A 17231-nucleotide genomic window follows, 5' to 3' on the forward strand; every position below is an offset into this window, starting at 1 on the left:
TGTGTGTGTGTGTGTGTGTGTGTGTGTGTGTGTGTGTGTGTGTGTGTAGGAGGCCAGACCCCATCAACACTGGGTAATCTACCTTGGCTGCTCTCCACTGAATTCTCTGCGATCTCTCATTAAATCTGGAGCTGGTCCCACTTATCCAGCCAGACCAGCTGACCAGCAAAGCCTGGGGAAGCCACTGCCTCACCAGCATGGTGCTGCTGGAATGCGCTGCAGTGCTAGGCTTTTTAGTGGGGTTTAGTGGGTTTTGGTGGCTTTTTCCAGGGACCTGAACTTGGGTCCTCGCGCCCCTGAAGCAAACACTTTACCGACTGAGTGACCCCCGCTGGCCTCATGCACTTTTATTCCTACTGCATTTGTGCCCTTTGGACTTTTTCAAGCTCTGTTTGATTACTCTTCCCCAGATGCTTGAGCTATGAAAAGGCTCCAAGCTCTCTATTTCTCTCACACCCCATCCAGCCTGCTCTCCTTCAAACAGAAGACGCTACGCTTCCCTGCTGAGTCCCTCTGGTTTTGACGCTGCCATCCTTGGCTGATCTGTTCATTGGCTTTGTTTTTCCTCTACCACTGAAAGTTTCTGGGTTCTGTTTTCAACAGTCACCATCCCCTCTCTCCCTGATCATAATCCCCCCTCTCTGTTCACCCTGGATACCTTGTTACTGTTTTCACTCCAAGCCTTTTGTTTTCCAACTGTTCTTGACAGCCTGTTTTTTTTTTTCAATAACCCACCATCATCAGAATCCCTCTAAGGACACCACTTGTGTTTTGTTTTACCGTGTGGCTTGTTTTCCAGCATCCACAGCATGTTCTGGTTGGGCCATTCGGCCTGATTATTCAACTGGATTCTTGATGTCCCACGAGTTTCATTGTTCATACCACTTTTAGTCATAGCTAGGGGCTGGCACAGGGCTACCTGTGTGCTTATTAACTCCTCAGCTTGGGGCCCTCTTTCAGCACCATCTGTCTCTGTTCTCCAGTGAAATGGTGATTAAGGGTGCTGTCTCCCTGGGAGGGTTAAGTGAGTTAATATTTATAAACCACTCAGAATGGTAGCTGCCCCAGAAGTGGGATGGAGCGTTGTTTGTTTTCTCCAGGCGGTGCATCTGCTAAGCACTGCAGGCTGTGGGTCACCTCCTAAAGGTCATGAGAGGCAGGTGCTGAGCAGAAACAGTGGTGCCAGGTGGCGGTGGCTGTGTAATGGCTACAGCTCCTGGAGGCACAGACAGCAGACTCCAAGGGACCTTTCCAGGGCTACCGACCCTGCCCTGCTGAAGTATTGGGTATGTCCAGAGGGACCTGTTGCCAGGTTCCAGCCCAAAATCTGCATAAGAGTGATTTCTTCAGGAGACTCCAAGAGGGCAGTGGGTACCTACATGAGCCTAGCCAAGCCCTCATCACCACATCAGGTGTAGCCAGGCTGGAGAATAGGTACTTCCTGCCATGCTTAGCAAGACTAGGATGGCAACTTAACCTTTCCATTGGATACAGAGGTCTCCATAGCATTTAGTAGGTACTCTTTCCTGAGGCCCAAGAACTCATCCATGGAAAGGTGTAGGACGTGGCTCCCTCCATGTTGTCCCGCCTAATAACAATGCAGGGAACATGGGGCTCACACCACAATGTTAGGACCTCCTCTCCATCTCCAGGCTGGGGCCAGAAGTTTCCTTCTTACGATTTGTGGGACAGTTCAGAGAACTAGAGAAAAAAAATGGTGGCAAAGGCTTAGGTACTAAGCTCCACCCTTCTGTTCATTGTCTATCGAGCATCTGTAGTGTGCTAGGCCAGTGTCCGTCAGTCCTGTCTCACAGAGGAGTACCTAGAGGCCCAAACAGTTCCCCAGTGTGGAGCACACAGAGCCCATTTGTCTCTCCAGCTGTTACTTTCTCACCTGCCCTTCTGACCCTGGCCTAGCTGCACTTAAAGCAGTTTGGGCACTCAGAGACTCCTCTCTGCACCATGGTCTTTGTCATGTTGTACAGGGACAGCACAGAGCAGACTGAAATCCAGCCCTGGATTCAGGGGCCATGGTCAGACAGTCGGTAGATGCCACAGAGAATGCAGTGACAGGAGAGAGAGAGAAGTCCTTCCTGGAGGGCAGGAGGAGATCTTTACTGGAGGGGGAGAGGGTAGCAAAGGCCCAATCCAGGGACAAAGCTCACCATGCTGGAGTTGCATGATGGGTATAGAAGGAGGAAGTGCTCATTAGAAGTTACATGATGGGTATAGGAGGAGAAAGTTGCTCACCGGGATTCTGAAGCCAGGAGAACACTGAATCAATTCTCAGTATAACAGGAACTGTTGGAACATTTTGAAGAAAGTAACAATATTCCATTCAACTAAAAAAATGTGGAGCAGTTTCCCAGTGCCAGGCATCCTGCCACACACCAGGAATATAAGTATAAATAACACAGTCTTTTCCCTTCAGGGTCTCAGAGAGAAATTATATCTATTAGAAATGGAAATAGAAAAACATACTAAAGCTGGCTTCACAGATGGGGAGGGGTTTTGTTGTTGTTTTTTTGGGGGGGTTGTTTTGTTTTTTCCCTTCCAAAACAAGAATCTTAAGGTCCCATCCAGACGTGGCCCAGCTGTCCATGGCACCTTGACCTTTCCTACTGCTGTGCCATCCCGAGGCTTTCAACCTCATGATTGTCTGGTCAGCTACCCCAGCTCTAGGCATCATGTTTGTGTTCTGTTCTAGAAGAAAGGAGAGGGAAGGGGCTGGAATTCTGCTAGTGAGGGTTTGTGTGTTTGCCTAGGAAGATCCAATACCCATTCAGATACCTCCCTACAGGTCACTAGCTGGAGAAAAAGCGAGAAACCAATGTTGCTTTGTCTTTACATCCTCCACAACAGAGACAGAGAAAAGGTTCAGAAATAGTGCAGATCAGCCAAGAGCCCAGCATAATGTGACAATAGAGACTGTACCTGTCTAGGTCATGCTACTAGGTGGCATTTGCAAGCAAGGAGTTAGAAACAAACCACGATTCTGGCTGTACTTGAAAGAGCAGAGGGAGAGGGGCTGGGTATTTTACCTTCTGCACAAGCATGAAGACCTGAGTTGGGAACCCCAAAACTCATGTCAAAAAAAATAGGCTCAGCAGTGAAGGTCAGTAATGGTAATTCCAGTGCAGAGGAACGGTGGATCACTGAAACTTGTTGGCCAGCTGATCTAGTAGAATTGTTAAGTTCTGGAGTCACTGAGAGACCCATTCTTTACCAAGTAAAGTGCAGAGCAATGGAGGAAGATAGCCGTCACCAACCCCTGGCTGTGTATGCACATCTGTCCCCATGTGTACACTTCACACACACACACACACACACACACACACACACACACACACACACACTCCTGCACACATCCATACAGGTATACGCCGAGAACTTACACACAGCAGCAGCCACAACAGTAGGTGCTCACTGTGAAGGCCTGCAGGCAAGGCCTCCCAGGCTTACAGAGTAGAAGAAGGCATGGATGTACATAGCCATGCTCAAAGAGCTCATGATCTGAAGTAACGAGTGACATTGTTGCTTCAGGGTGATCAATGGTAGAAACTCAGGGTAGAAATTGACTGGGAAATCAGGGAAGGGCCTAGTATGACTGTTTGGCAACCCTGATTACATTCACAGTGGAGTTTCTTGCATGCAAGCACAGTTGGGAGAGGTAGCCATAGATGTATAGAGCAACAGCAGGAAGGTAGAGGTGATGGTCCCTTATAGGGATGCCCCACCCCCTGCAGGGGTCTCAGACCAGTGGTATGTGGGGACCTTCTTGCTGTTGAACATTGATTCTTTGCCTAACACCCATATAGCTGCACTATTTCTATTTGGCCAGTAAAAAGCTCTTTGTTAGTTGTAATGTGTAGGGCTTCTTTGTGACGAAGGTGAAGGTGTCAATCCTCATTCTTTGCTGTTGGCCATCCAGCAGCAAAGCTGCTACGAGGAGGCTCTGAGGAACCAGCTTCCCTGCTCAGCAGCGCTTGTCTTGCTGGGAGGATGCCGGACTTGACAAAATAGCTGGCTGTGCCTGCAGCCCAGAGTCCCTGCTGCACTCTCAGATCTGTCATAGTGCAGAGCTGTTCTCCGCAGCGGTCAGCCAGCAAGCGGGTAGCTGGCCTGGAGGAGGCAGAAGGCATTGGAAGCAAAGTTTGTGTTCACAGATCTTGCCAGGAGCGTTGGCCTCGGGTTCAGCGGCTTCCAGAAGGTGTCTTTTAAAAGAGCAACAGTTAGTTAAACTTTAAACAGAGAAGATCCGTGTAACTGCACTGTGAGAGCGACCTCCTGAAGAAGCCACACAGATTGGCACACCCAGCAGGCATCGCTTTTCAGCCTTAAGTTTGCATTGAATTGGGAAATAGCCAGAACGTTGTTCTGAAGGCGAGGAGGTGGACAGCCTAGGAGGTGTAAATGTGGCTTTAAGAACAGCGGTGCACGCTGATGATCCTGTTTCCATGGATTGCCTCTAGAGAAAGAAACATAAACTACTTCAAATTATCCAAGTATGATAATCCAGCCAGGCTACCCCAAGTAGTTGAATTGGCCAGAACATACCTTCTGGCTGCTAGCCTATGATCCCAGGAGTGAATTATGATGTCTCTTAGGAGAATTAGCACCACCTGCCTTCTTGGCTAGCACACTAGATCCTTGGCAATCTCTCCCTTCAAAAATGACAGATTAAAAATAATAATGCACAAATAAGATACATGCACAGGATGTTTCAGAAAGAACAGCACCCCTGAGGAAAAAAATGACTCTGTTGGAAACAGTCATTTTTTTTTTAAAGAAGGATTGTTTTGTTTTGTTTTGTTTTGTTTTGTTTTGTTTTTAATACTCCAGGAGACAGAAATAAATATAAAGGACCAAGACTGGGGTTTTAGCTCAGTGGCCAAACAGTTGCCTAGTGTTCTAGCTTCATACTCTTGCTGTGATGAAACACTCTGATCAAGTGCACCTTGAGAAGGAAAGGGTTTATTTGGCTTACACTTCCGGGTCACAGTTCATCATTGAAGGAAACCGGTGCAGGAATTCAAAGCAAGAGCCATCGCGGGAAGCTGTTTTCTGGAGCCTTCACAGGCTTCTGTTTAATTGGCCTTGTTATATAGCCCAGGACTCCCTGCCTAGGGATGGTGCCAGCCACTGTAGGCTGAAGCCTCCTCTGTCAATTAATAATCAAGGCAATCACCTACAGAGATGCCTGCAGGCCAGTCTGATGGAGGCAAGTCTTCAATGTAGGCTCTTCTCTCAGATGACTCTAGGCTGTGCCAAGTTGCTAATTCATGCCAACTAGGACGCCTAGCCCTTGATTGCACCCCTAGGGTATAAAAAAAATAGATTAGATGGCAAGTATTCTAATGGACTATATACATACTTCTGTCATATAATTATAAAATGTAGAGAGGCAGGTGATCTCTGTGAGCTTGAGGCCAGCCTGGTCTACAAAGTGAGCCCAGGACAGCCAGGGCTACACAGAGAAACCCTGTCTCGAAACAAACAAACAAAACAAAACAAAATCCACAGTGTTAGCATTTGCAAGAAATAAAAGCATTCAAACAGGAGATAAGCTAGAGAATCTGAGGCTGAAGGAGACCACGTGATAGTGCCAGAGTCCTGAAAGAAACGTAGCCAAGCATGACCCAGAGTGACGGCCACGGGCTGCATAAATGAAGAACAACAGGCAACAGATATATCCATTTCACAGTTCCAGAAGCTGAGCAGTCCATTAGCAAGTCCCTCACAGGCGACAATGCAAAGAGGGCTCCTGGTCCAAAATCACTTGGCACATAAGAGAGAAACCTGGGGCATCCAAAAGACATCCGTCACCAGCCTACAGGGTCCCGCTACTTCTTCAGTGTCCTGAAGCCCACCCAGATTCATTCCCCTCCTTTCGAAGAGAACTTAATTCCAACTGACCTCAGGAACCACAGTTCAAAGCTAGCTAGCACCCAACAGCCCTGCTGGCTTGGAGCCTCCACTTGTCTGCACAGCACCCTCGCTTTGGATAGCAGGATGCTTTCGTTCCCGAGTCAGTTGTCACCATCACAGCTTAATAGCGAGTGTGCTATTGGATGGCTCAGAGGCGGAACCTTCCGTAGAACACGTCTGAGTCCCTCCTCGTCACTTCCTGTGCCTCCTGAGGATCAGTTAAGCTACACTGGCATCCGGGGACTGGTTTCTGAGCCCCCTCCCGCCAGCAGCTGTTCACTCGCATGCCACTTTCCCCTGAAGTAAAGATCCTCCCTCACCTCGCTGATCCCCACAGGGCCTCTGGGGCTTTGGTGGGTGCCTGACAATGCCCGCAGTGCTTTCATTTTCTGCCTCCGCCTCCCCCACAATCAGAGGGCCTGTGAAATCAACAACCCAAGCAACCTCAGCAGTTTTTCTTTCTCTCTCTTCCTCACCTTTGCATGTTTTTCTAATGTTCAGTGGGTACAGAGTGAGCAGTGTCCAGGCAGACTGCTGTGTTCAGTTTTCCTTCAGCCTCAGAGCACTGAGACGTTTCCAGCGGGGTTTGCCTGAGAACTGCTCTAAGTGGAGGGGAGGGGGGTGTCCTACGATGACAGTCCAGAGCCCTCCTGGCTGTTTAGATGCAGGCTGTAGTAGACACAGACAAAGACATAGAGATCAGCAGCCAGTGGGGTCAGATGAGTGACTCTAGAGGAGGAGAGGGTGACAGCATAGGGGGAGTCTGGGCCCACTGCCTTTTTCCTCCCCTTCATGCATCTGTACTTAAGCTGTGCTTTTTCTTGCCCTCCCCTCCACCTCTCCATCAGTCTTACTTCTTCCTCTGATACTGTTTTAAAGACAGTATTTAAAGAGCTCCTCCTTGAAGCTCTCTTTGCACCTGTGGTCAAGGAAAGGGCTTAGCACACCTGGCCCAGGAAGACATGGTTTCAGAACGGGTTCTGACCCTTCCTTGCTGTCTGGCCAGTCACTAACATGACATGACTCCCTTGGATCTTCACTTCCATCTTTGCAAAATGGCAGCAGTGGGGCCCTAACCCGCCTGCTTTCCACGAGGGTACTGGGAGCACGCACAAAGCAATCACCACGTAGGGGATGGTCTGCAAAGGCTTAGTGCTCTTTTTCCCTTTGTGATTTCAGCTGCGCCTGTGCAAACCACTCTTTTCAGCACCAGTCACACCTATTACTGTGTTTTGAGGTGTCTCCTTCAGTAAGCAGCAGGCTCCAGGGCAGAGGCAGCTCTGTACACCCTGGGATCTATAAAGGAAGAGGTTCGTGCACACAACACCTCATCCCTCTTCCCGAGAGACGGCCTGTTCTTTGTCTGTGGCCCAGACAAGCAGGTGCGTGTGTGTATGGGCAAGGCATCCACAGGAAGTGACTCCATCTCACCCCAATACCTCCTCACCTGGGATGTACAGGTGTGCTCTTCAATGTCAGTCTTCTAAAAACCAACAGAAAATGGGCCTCACCTCTGCTCTGCAGGAGGCAGCCGAGATAAGCCAAGTTGGGGGCCTGGCCTCATCTCTGTTGATCAGAAGCTCCCAACAGCACCTATACTTTGATCTCCATAAGATGAGGAAGGTCTTCAGTGAGAGGGTGAGTGACTTGGAAAACAAACAAACAAACAGTCTCTCCTGGCCCTCATCAAGTCCCATCGTAAGAGGGTCACTGCTGACCACAGCTGAGTCCCCAGCATCGACTCTCGCCTACACCTACCTGTTCTCTCCAGCACAACAAGAGTGATCCTAAAATACAAACCAGACTTTTGCAGGCCTCCGCCTAGAATCCTTCAGCAACTTCCCTTAGTAAGTAGAAAGAAATCCAAACTTCTTCCCAAACCCACAACATCCCAGCAGGCCTGGCCCCTGCCTGCCACCCCAAAGCCCTTACAACCTTTCTGTTTCCCAGACACCCTGGGGCAGCTCTTCATTTGGGACCTTTGTACATGCTGCCCTTTCTCTGGGGGACGCTGCCTGCCACCTCTTAACCCAGCCAGCCCTGCAGTGGCCGGCCCCCTCTGAGCCTGCCATCTTGCTTAAATGTCAACCTTCTGAGGGGTCCCTCCATGCTCTGTTCTAAAGTTGGTTACTCTGTCACGGCACGCTGTCGCGCCTCTCACCAGCATTCGCCACCACTGTGGGTCTGTGTGTATAGCCGTGTCCGCATCTCCCGAATCTCCTGGAAATTGGCGTCCTGGGTTTGGAATTTCACATTCTATCTGCTAAGTGGCTCGTGTATTATTCTCATTTGCAGAGGAGTCCCCAGTCCCTCCTCTCCGCTCCTCATCCTCCTGCCCCACCTCTCCTCTCGGCCTCATCAGTATGAAGCTTTTGGCTTTGTGTGGTTATCAGATCAGCTAGGCTGAACAAAAGGGATATAGCCTCAGCTCCGTGTGGTCCTCGTGTACACTACTATTAGAGTCTCTCTGCCCATGTGTGCTCCCCTCCATAGCGGCCTCCTCCAGGACAGTGTCACAGGGTCTAAGTGCCAACGTCTGGCCTGTCAGATAATACAGTGGTAACTACAGTTCACGCTCATCCTTAGACTAGACTAGGAAATACTTTAGAAATCTCATTTTTAATGAAGTGAGAAAACATAGACTTCCAGACTGCTGAAGAACAGATTCAAAAGGTGTGTAAAGAAGACACCTGGGAAAGGAGCAAAACACACCAGGTTATACCCACATGTTGCTTGCCTGGGAACATTAGCAACAGGGATGTCCATTCTCTATAATGGCCAGCAAGTGTGGCCAATTCTAATTGAAGCCTCACTGGGATTGTTTTGGGAACTTGGTACCATAGAGTTGATCTGATAGAGTAAAATGGAGGAATTGCCTGAGTAAATCAGGGGTTGGGAGTAAGATGAAGGGGACCAAAATTCGAGGCTGTAGAAAACTGCAAGGAGTTGTGCCCCCAGTCCACAAGGAGCAGCCAGTACAGGCAAGAAGGGCTCACCTACCAAGATAGCTGTCTCTGCCGGGACGGGATCAAATGGCTGGGGAACCTGGAGTGTTCCCTTAGGAGTCAGCCCTTATGAGCCCCATCTGAACAGGCAAGCATGCCCGAGCATGGAGCACAGTAGGAAGGAAAGTCAGCCATGCCCTCCCAGACACCTTACTCAGGCTGAAGGGAGAAAACAAATAAACACTTGCGTATGGACTGCTGGGTGCTAAGGAGGCGTGAACAGGGGCTTCAGTGTCTACAGTATAGAGGATGTCCCTTCAGATAGGCTTTGGGATAAGTAAGCAACATAATAATGATAAATATTGATGCTTTCGGTCTCAAAGTATGAAACTGAAAGGTCTAGGAAAATAGTACAATTTGGATTTTTTTTTTTTGGTATTTTCTTTCTTTCTTTCTTTCTTTCTTTCTTTCTTTCTTTCTTTCTTTCTTTCTTAAAAATCTTTTTGTTGTTTTAGGATGCCATAATGCATATAATGTATTTTGATCAAATCCTTCCCATCTCCTTCCTTCCAGTCCTATATCCTAATACCACTTTCTCTTCCCAACTTCGAGTGCTGTTTTTTTTTTTTAACCCACTGAGTTCACTTAGCAATGTGTGTATATAAATGGCCGTAGGACTGTCTATTGGAATCATAGTCTCTCAAGGACCACCTGCCTGAAGAAACCAACTCTCTCTCCCCTAGCAGTCATCAGTTGCCAGTAACCCCCAACCAGAGGTGGGATTTCATGAGTTCCCCATCCCTGGCCAAACCCTGTATAAGTCTTGGGATGGAATCACATCTATGAATGCATCTGTGCAATGGCATTCTCACGTCCAGGGAACAGTTTTCCTGATACTCCTTCCTCTTACCATCTTTCTATCCCCTGTTTTTTTTTTTTTTAACACCTTTTTTATTTATTTTTGTTTGTGTGTCTGCACATGAGCATGCCTGTGGAGGACAACTTGTGGGAACTGGCTGTCTACACCATGAAACCCAGGGCTTGAACTCGGGTCTTCGGGCTTGGCTGCAAGCACCCTTACCCTCTGAGCATCTTGCCGGTCCTGTAATTTGGTTTTTTAATCACAGTAGAGAAGTTTGCCCTGGCGTATCCTGCATACTTAATGGGGAAAATAAACATGTTGGAGTTACTTCTTACTGAAATAGATAACCATAAACAAAATTTAAAGTGAAAAAAGGTACCACACACTAGAAGATACTACTAGCACTGAAAAATATACCCCACAACAGGAACCAATTTAGGTAAAAATAACAAATAAAGAGCTTGGTATGCAAACAGAATTTTTAAAGATAAGTAGCCCAATTAAGATGGATAAAAGAATATAAAGAGATAAAAATGTCCTAAGACTGTGTGCAGAGATTTTCAACGTTATGGAAAATACTAAATTATCCAAATTCAAAATGCCAGGGAGGTTCCATTTTGGTCTAGCAGATGGGAGAGTATTTTAATGTAGGATATATCTGCAACATTATAATAATACAGTGTTGAAGAGGTGGAGTCTTCAGAGAATAGTAAATTTTAATGCTGCTTGGAGGGAACTGAGATTGATGGAGTCACAGGACAGGGTAATTTAACAGCCTTTACCAGGGAAAGCCTTAGGTACTCCTTTACCCCCCACCCACACACATCCAACCCAAACTATCATTTCTACAAGTCTACTGAAACATTAGCACAATGGGAAAAGTGTCAGCAATACAGGTGTGTTTCTCGCAGTTTACTGAGCAACTGAGACTCGAATTGTCCATTTTCATAGGGAAAAAAAAAACTAAGTAGGTATATTATTGGAGAAAGAAAATGAGTTAAAACCAGGGCCGGGGATCCAACTCAGTGCTCTCCGAGCATGAATGTCGGCATGGGTTCGATCCCATCGCCACACAAAAGCAGGGGTGGTGGTGCACAGCCTGTCGCACAAACGCTGCAACTAGGAATAAGGGGTGGGGGGAGATACAAGCCCCAAGCCCGTGTTGGGGAAAAGAGTGTGTGTGTCTGTGTGTGTGTGTGTGTGTGCGCGCGCGCTCGCGCACTGAGAAAACTCTAAAAGGAAATGTGCTAATACTAAGTGCAAAACTGCAGAGAGTCGGCTGGTTGTGTGAGGGAGACTTCGGGATTCCAAAGCTTCTGTATACCGTTTGCTTTTCTGCCTTGCACGTGTCTCATTTTTATAATTTAAAAACATATATATTTAAAGGACTTGCAATAAATGGAGAGAGAAAAGATGACATCAGTAGAAAGCAGTGCCATCCGTGTGAAGTCTGGGGTTTCACTCCCAATAACAATAATGAACCAGGGCTGGCTTTGTAGTTGTGACAAGCGTGTACAGGTAGATGGTGGAACCAGGTGAGGGTCTGCAGGGATTCTCTTTGTTAACTTGGCACGTTTCCACGGTCTCAGTGGAGCCCCAGAGTGACAGGAAATAGGCTCATAGACCGAGTCATGTCACCCTGGTTTGTAGCCATAGTAACCTCGGATACTAAACCCTTTTTGTCTGGCATGAATCAAGGCTCCTACCAGGCTGGATGGGACACCATCCCCCATACAGACTGAGGCCCCTGTGTGATCTGTACCACTTTACAGGGTTTCCCCTAAACCAAGTCTGCCTGTAGCTAACGGCTTCAGTGTCCAACTCTCAGACAACCAGACACAGGCTTACTCCAACTCCCCTGCAGCTGCTCAGCCCCTGGGAGGCCCCACAGTTCTCCTTGCCTGTGCCTTTTAATAAATGTGTGTGTGTGTGTGTGAGAGAGAGAGAGAGAGAGAGAGAGAGCAAGTGCACGCTCGTGCATGCCATGGCACAAATAGAGAAGCAGGAGGAGAATCTACATCCATTGTATAGGTTCCAGAGACAGAACCCAGGTCTTCCGGCATGGTGGCAAGCACCTTTGTCTCCTGAGCCGATCTCACCAGCCTCCTTGACTCTTTCAAAGAATCCATCCCTTTCCTTGCCCCACTCCACTCTCAATCTAGAATTAGAAGGACTTACACTCAGGAGCTCAGTCTGGCAGCTGTGCAGAGTTAGGAGGAGGGATGGGAAGTAGCCATGCTGACATGCACAAAATCCGTACTCTTGTCCCCACCGCTAGGGGCCCCAGTGGATGAAGCTGGAAGCGTGAGGGTGCTTCCGGAGGCCTCTCCTCCTCCCTGTAAATCTTCCTAGGCTGTGACGTCTCCCGATCGGAAGTTCCTGGGAAGAAAGTGGTAGGACTGGAGTGACCTCCTGTCTCTCTTTCTCGGCCCAGGCTCCATTTCCTTGTGTTTGACACCGAAGAGGTCCACGATGTGCTACGCATCTGGGATGGACCAGTGGAGAGCGGGGTTCTCCTCAAGGAGCTGAGCGGCCCCATGCTGCCCAAGGACCTGCAGAGCACCTTCGACTCAGTTGTCCTGCAGTTCAGCACCGACTTCTTCACCAGCAAGCAGGGCTTTGCCATTCAGTTCTCAGGTGTGTGCTTGACTGATGCCGGCGTCCTGAGCACCTCCCTCCTTCCGTCTCTCCATCCTTGGAAAGACACTGGCATCCGCTGTGTATCTAGCTCATGGTTTATTCAAATATCTGTGCTGAAGAACCAAGAAAATAGCCTGGGCAGTAACACACTTGCCACACAAGCATGAAGCTATAACTTGGAGTCCCAGAATCTTAAAAGAGAGAGAGAGAGAGAGAGAGAGAGAGAGAGAGAGAGATGAAATAGTTAGGTGAGGTAGCATACACTTGCAATCCCAGCCAGATACTTGGAACACACTGGCCAGCTGACCTAGACTAGTTGGTGTGTTTCAAGCCAATGAGAGACTCTGTCTCCAAAAAATGGTGGGAACTCAGGAACAATGAACAATGCTATAGGTTAACCCCTGACCTCCACATGTACACATACGTGTGCAAACACACACACACACACACTGTATGTGCATTAATCTCTGGCCACCACAAGTACATGTACACATACACAGTGTATGTACACACAAAAATAGTTCATGCATGCTGAGCCTACTTGGGTAGGGAAAGCAGGTGGATTGGAGATAAGAAATGCGTGAGTGGAGAAATCCATGCTACTGAGGTCACTGTGAGCATCAAGGAAAAATGTTCCAGAAAAGGTGTTATCCACACTCACGCCTGAAGGATGAATAGACATTAACTCAGGAAAAGAATGCGTCTGGAGGGTGAAATGGTCAAAGCCACGGAAACGAGACTACCAAGCTGGCCTTCGGGGGCTCTGTGGACCCTAACGAGCAGGAGGGGAGAAAATAGGGTGTCACATCCTGGGTGCAAGAAAAGTACAAGGGAAGTAGAAATTGGTCCCCTGGGGTGAGTGGAGGGATGTGAAAGAGACTCAATGCCCAGCGGTGTAGGGCCCGAAAGTAGGGTTCTGAAAGTGTTGGTGCCACGTGCTGCAGGCTCTGGTCCTTCCTTGAGTTCAGGTCTTGGAAAAGGACTGGAAGCCGAATGTGAGAGTGACCCTAGGAATCTCAGTTTAACTAAGTGTGCGCAGCGGTGGCCAGTTGCAGAGGGGCATGACAAATAGCTGCCCAAAATGGGCAACACTCGGACGGACGCTCAGGTCCGAGATTGGCTGCTCCTCCCAGAGCTCAGTATCTTCGGACTTTCTCCTCTAGCTCTCAACTTCTTGAGCAACCTAGCCTGCCTTGTTCGTGCCGAGGCTTCAGCAGCTGTCATCCCTGCAACCCCGTCAGTCCACCTCGCAGGGCAGGGTGTGTGTGGCGGTTCTGCGGCAGGTGGCTTTCTCCCCACGTCCCCTCCTAGCTGCTAGATCAGGCCCAGGTCCCCACGAGACTGCAACAAGATACCAAACCCTACTTCCAGATCATCCCTGCACCTTTTTTTTCTCTGTGGAGATGAGGATTTGCCAGCGTGTGTGCAATAGGATTTTCTCAGGATCTGGTAGCGCCCACTTCCTGTCACAACTGAGCCTCTGTATCTGGAATTCAGCATCCGTGGATTCAACCAATCCCGGACCAAAAATTCTGGAGGGTAAACCACATCTGTACTGGACATATACATGTTGTTTTTCTTATAGTTATTCCCAAATATTATAATAGCTACCTGCATATCAGGTAATAGGCATTAGAAACAATCTACATATTTAAAATACACAAGGTGGTCACGTGGGTTGTATTCGAGAACTGCACCATTTTTACACAAGGGACTTGAGCGTCATGAATTTGAGTGTTCGTGGCTGGGAGGATGGCTGGAACAAGGTCCCTCCAGGGTACTGAGGGACACGTAGACTTAGTAGCTTGCCCACAGTGACATACATGCAGTCCTCCGGCCTGGCATTTCCTATCTATTCTTGACACTCCATGGACTATTAATTGATACCAACAAACAAAACAAACAAACAAACAAACAAACAAACAAACAAACGTGCATGTTGGGAAGAGGCTTGGTCGGGGCAAACCTAAGCAGATTATCTGTAGCGCTGATGCGGCTTCTGAGAGCATTTGGTATGCTCACGGTTGTAAATTCAAAACATGTCGGGTGGTCACACTTTCCAAATGTGTTTGACCGTGAATGACTGTCTTTTTTGAGGCCGGCTCAGGAGACTGGCCTTTTATGGAGCAAATGTTAGCAGTGGCTGGGATGGCCAATAGAATCTAGGGGAGGTTCGCAGCATACAGAGCGGAGAGTGCGGAAGAGACGTCAGGGCACTCTCCTGGGGAAGGAGCAACATGAAGAGTTAAAGCGTGCGTGCATTTTCTCTGACTGTGCCCCTGCTGACAGAGGTGGCTTAGAACGAAAATTACAAAACCCCCACGATTCCAGATGAGTACCCCACAAGTTTGCATCATCCGACCTCCTCTGTGCCCTCATCATAGCCACACAGGACGGTCCCCGGTCCCCGACACTCTCTGCCAGCTACGCCTCACCCCCACAGCTTTACCACGCGTCACCCAGATCTCGGGAGTCAGACTCTTTCTTCAGGGTCTGTCTCTGATGCTGCTGCTTGCTATGGCAGCCTCTGGCACCCCCACTTCTGTTTCTCTAGCACCAGCCAATGCCAGCCCTCTTGCCAGTCTTGCTGTGGCTCATCCTTGGCATCACACGTCTCTCTTAAAGCCTGAAGGCTTTGGCAGACCTCTCAAGCTCCTTGGAGTAGATGCATGTATGCAGCAGGTGTTCCAGTGCACGAAGTCATGAACACACGAGGAGAGAGGTTCCCCGACATCAGGATTTCCTTAGGCAAGCTTGTGCCAACAAAAGTGACCTCAGCTAGATAGCCTGGGCTCCAGGAAGGCTGTGACAATCTGGCCCCTGTGCTCTGGGTATACCCAAGTTTCGGGAAAGGTCACCTTTCCTGTTACTGTCATCAGTTAGCAAATAGCAGGACTCCTCTGGGGAGAGGGAATGGCTTACCACACGCGAACACGTGAAGCGCATGTTTGACGAGGGATTGGGCAGAAATGCCAGGGATGATTAGCAGAAGCCTGGCTTTATTAAGTAAACACAACTGTGTAACATCTAACGTCCTGTCAGCACCTGGAGGATCTAGCCTTTCCCTGGAGGCTTTGGCAAGCTGCTGAAATCCAGGAGCATCCAACAGAGAAAATGAGAACCCACAAGAGGTGAGCGGGCAGCGTGAGCTCAGCCCCCTACAGAGCAGGCAGCAGCTAAGCTCCCCGCTGGATCTCTCTTAAGAGTTTTTACAGAAACCCGATTCCACAGACACCATTATGAATCCATGTTGCACATACGGGCTGTGTGGTTTCTCATCCGAGGCCGGGTAGTTAATGAGTTGCAGAGCCTGGATCAAAACCCACATGTCCGTTTCCCCAAACCTAGTGCTTGCTCGATCATTGCATCTGTGTGGCCTGCCATATAAAATAACCTTTCTGAATGCAGCCAGGACTGCAGGCAGTTTTTCTCCCAGGGAATCATTTACGTGTGTATAGCACCCCGTGAGCCCGGGGGATGAAAGTTAAGTCCGCTTTTAATTGGGAAGGCAGGAGACGATGCTTATTTGACTTTCTAAATAAGTTCAGCGAGTGTCAAATGGGCGATGATCTGTTCGTTTGTTCATTCATTTATCCAGCAAATATTTACTTAACACTGTCGTGTGCTGAGTACTGAGTACCTTGGGGATACAGGGATGAACAGAACTTCCTCTGTTGGCAGAGAGGTGCCCCCAGTGAGAGACAAGATGCAAACAAGTCAATTAGCAAGGTTAGTACACATTGTGCTGGGACAAGAACTGAGCAGGGTAGCCTGACGAAAATGATGGGGGAATTGAAGGGTGAGCCCAGGAAAGAGGATGAAGGGAGCCTGTCTAAAAAGTGATATGGAGCCGAAAACTGAATATCAAGATGGAGACTTTGCTGCATGGTCATTCCAGACAGAAGGACTAGCAGGTGTGCAAGGTCATGTTAGGAGGAAGAGTGAGGAGCGTGAGTGGACTATGGGAGAGGATGTTTAGGAATATGGCTGGAACACAGTGACATTCACATCGCTTGAAGTGAATGAAACAAAGGAACAGTTTTAGAATGGGGGGGGGAGAATTTCATCCTCAGATGGGGAGGGCTTGAGATAGGATGCCAGCTGGGCATGGTGACACAGGCTGTGATCCTAGCCACCCCAGAGGCTGAGGTGTTAGAAGGACAAGTTCAGGGATTGCCCATACAACTTTGTGCTCATACAACATTCAACACAGAGCAGTGGTAAAGTACTTGTGTAGCACTGAAGAAGCCGGAGGTTCAACTCTCAGACTATTTTCTCAGAAGGGGAGAGGAGGTAGGAAAGGAGAAGGGAGGAAAGAACAATGAAACAAGAAAGGGAGGGAGACAGAAAAAGAAAAGAAGGGAAGGTAGGACACCATACAGCAGGCTTTGGCAGCGTTTTCTGTCAGAAACTACATCCCTTCAGCCTTTGTGGCTCCACATGGCTTCTTGTTGCATTCACTTTCTTCCTTCAAAGCATGAAAGCAGGGTACCATGTAAACAAATGGCCACTGCCTGTGTCTCAAGGAGGCTTTATTTGTGGTAATAAGCACACAGGAAGATTTGTGAAATGCTGCCTTTGGTGTTGTGGAATCAAAGGTAGCATGCCATGTAATCTCAGATCTTGCCTTGAGTGACTTTAGTGACAGGTTTTCTGGGCTGCCATTTCCACTGAAGTGCTCCTGGTGTCAAAACAGAAGGGGCGCATCTCTCCACAGGGTTGGAAGGCATGGCCAGTCCAGAATCTCTGTGAGGCTTCATGCTTTTGTGTAGAAGCCAATGTGAATTTTATAGTCTGGGCCAAAACAGATTCTTTGGTTTGAATGGAAAGTTAAAAAAAAAACAAACAAATAAAAA

At 48.5% G+C, this 17231-nt stretch overlaps 1 protein-coding gene across 1 annotated transcript in view; it reads left to right on the plus strand.

Moving 5' to 3' along the window:
- The window catches only part of Csmd2 (CUB and Sushi multiple domains 2), a 547489-nt gene that overhangs the window by 414819 nt on the left and 115439 nt on the right, over window positions 1–17231 (plus strand). The window contains exon 26 of the mRNA XM_055610909.1: window positions 12170–12372. Within this exon, the coding sequence (XP_055466884.1) occupies window positions 12170–12372 (203 nt within the window). The remainder of the gene's footprint in view (window positions 1–12169; window positions 12373–17231) is intronic.

This window comes from Psammomys obesus, unplaced genomic scaffold (assembly GCF_907164565.1).
Source record: "Psammomys obesus unplaced genomic scaffold, mPsaObe1.curated_primary_1811, whole genome shotgun sequence".
Taxonomy (NCBI): Eukaryota; Metazoa; Chordata; class Mammalia; order Rodentia; family Muridae; genus Psammomys; species Psammomys obesus.